Here is a 2,496-nt window from a genome sequence, read left to right as displayed (position 1 = left end):
TTCTTTTTTCAAATTTTTAAATTTTAGAATAATTTCAAACTTAAGAATTATAAGAATCGTATAAACAATTCTCATATATCCTTCAGTCAGATTTAGCAGATTCTGCCCTTAATTTAGACTTGTCTGATGTTTCCTCACAATTAGATTCAGGTTACAGGCTGAGTATGGTGGTTCATGCCTGTAATCCTAGCACTCTGGGAGGCTGAGGCAGGAGGATAGCCTGAGGTCAGGAGTTCGAGACCAGCCTGAACAAGAGCCAGACCCTGTCTCTACCAAAAACAGAAAAAATTAACTGGGCAACTAAATATAGAAAAAAAAATTAGCTGGGTGTGGTGGTGCACGCCTGCAGTCCCAGCTACTTGGGAGGCTGAGGCAGGAGGATCACTTGAGCCCAGGAGTTTGAGGTTACCGCGAGCTAGGCTGATGCCACGGCACTCTAGCCCAGGCAACAGAGTGAGACTCTGTCTCAAAAGAAAAAGATTCAGGTTATACATTTTGGGGAGGAATACCACAGAAAGGTTCTTTTCAGTACATCACATCAGAAGACATCCAATGCCAGCCTATTTCTTTTTCAATCATTGTTTTCAAAGAGGCAGGGATTACATACAGAGACGGTAAGGAGCTACTTGTTCTCTCGCTCAAAGCATCCCCTGTTACTATTTCCACAGGAATTCTAAATTTTAGCTTTTCTGATAGTCTCTGCTCTCTCAGAGCAGAGCTCCTTGACCTTTGAAAGAGAAACTTAGACCTAGTGGCAGCGTCTCTGAGGATCTGGGCCCCTCTAAGATAAGATGCAGCATTAACCAGGTCATTCTTTGGAGCAGCTCCAAGATCACACGTCAGATGGCAGTGTACAGGAGGAAGCAATTCTCCCTTTGCATGCTTACCAGGCTTGCAGGGCGCAGATGGGGTCAATCTCAGTTACATACACAATGGAGCCCATGGCTTTCAGGGCAGCACAGCACCCCTTCCCCACCTAACGAGGGGACAGAACACATACATGAGGGAGAGTCAAAAAGAAAACAGTTTCCCAAAGCTTCTGGTACAGAGCACCTCCCTTTCCGCCCCCAAAAGGAATTTCACTGAATAGATTCATGCTCAGGGAAAAACAAGAAAAACAAATGAATGCAGTTCCTAAACAAACCCCTGGCTCCTGCTTATCACATTCATGTGCATAAGAACACCCACACTCACGATTTATAATCAAAACACAAAGCTAAAAGAACATCACAAACGGTGGTACTGGAGTAAGTCAGAAAATCAACTTAACGAAAAATGGCAAAAATGCAAAGGTAAAAGAAAGACTATACTTTAACCAGAGGGCCTCCAAAGTTACTTCTGGTTCTAAAGTGGTAATGAATGTACTCTTATGTCCATACAAATGAAAAATTCTGGAATATCTCAGCAAAATACATTTTAAACAACTAATATATGAAAGGTTAAACTTTACCTCTCCATAGCCACAGACCACCACTTGCTTTCCACCAAACATCATATCTGTTGTCCTTTTAAGACTAAGGGAAAAAAACATTAAATCAGAAAAATCTTCTCTGGTTTCTCCCTTGACATTTGTATTAAGTCCTTTTGTTTTCATGGGGTTTTTTTGGTTTGTTTTTCATTTTGAAATAAAGCCTGCTTTCCATCCTAGAGAAACTATTTAATGACCAGAAAGAAAGGTTGAATAAAATACATATTTTCTCACTCCTTGCCATCCAATTAGTTCTATATATGTGATTTTTTTTCCTTTTTTCCCCTTTTCTTGGAGTGGTGCAGAAGGGAGGAAGATGCAGATTACACAGTAACTTTTGAACATAAAACAACATACATTTATTATATAATGTTCTGAATATATAATACTTGGAAATAAAAGATACAAAGAAGAAAATAAAAATAATGTAATTTTAATTTATGAAGTGACAAAGCTCTGGCTTAATGGAAACATTATCCAGAGGTGCTACATGAATTATTTCCAGAAATAAGCAAAACCAAGAAAAATCAGAACCTCAACTCAACAACTCAAATTCATCTCAAAGATAATAAACATTACCCATCAAGAATTGATTCACGGCAGCAGTAGAGGTTGTCAAATTTCTGTTTGGTGACTGAGTCATTGACATTCATGGCTGGAACACACAGCTTCCCAGCTTTGGACAGTTGATATAGCCTAAGAATGAAGGAAGTCAAGAAGAGCATAAAACAATGAGACATTATGATCCACCATTGCTTTCATATCAAATCCCAGAAATATGTTGATTGGGTAGGCATGAGAGCATGTGACATGACTAGATTTGTCCTATTAGGTAGATATTGAGAAATAAAAACATATCTTTCAGGGATGGGTATATTCACACCTAATGGGTGTGGTGTGCACCATCTGGGGGATGGACATGCTTGAAGCTCTGACTTGGGCGGGGCAAAGGCAATATATGTAACCTAAACATTTGTACTCCTGTAATATGCTGAAATTAAAAAAAAAAAGAAAAATATGGGGATAAC

The 2,496-nt window shown here is 39.1% G+C and overlaps 1 protein-coding gene across 1 annotated transcript in view; it reads right to left on the bottom strand.

The window, feature by feature from the left end:
* Nucleotides 1-2,496, bottom strand: part of AHCYL2 (adenosylhomocysteinase-like 2) — a 218,102-nt gene that overhangs the window by 14,757 nt on the left and 200,849 nt on the right. Inside the window, exons 8-11 of the mRNA XM_012664737.1 lie at nt 2,048-2,164; nt 1,451-1,514; nt 888-976; nt 627-727 (exon numbers count right to left, since the gene is read on the bottom strand). Of these exons, the coding sequence (XP_012520191.1) occupies nt 627-727; nt 888-976; nt 1,451-1,514; nt 2,048-2,164 (371 nt within the window). The remainder of the gene's footprint in view (nt 1-626; nt 728-887; nt 977-1,450; nt 1,515-2,047; nt 2,165-2,496) is intronic.

The sequence above is a fragment of the Propithecus coquereli genome, unplaced genomic scaffold (genome assembly GCF_000956105.1).
Source record: "Propithecus coquereli isolate 6110/MARCELLA unplaced genomic scaffold, Pcoq_1.0 Scaffold91, whole genome shotgun sequence".
In the NCBI taxonomy this organism is placed as follows: domain Eukaryota; kingdom Metazoa; phylum Chordata; class Mammalia; order Primates; family Indriidae; genus Propithecus; species Propithecus coquereli.
Note: the sequence above shows the minus strand (reverse complement) of the source record. Positions and strands in the feature narration are given on the sequence as shown.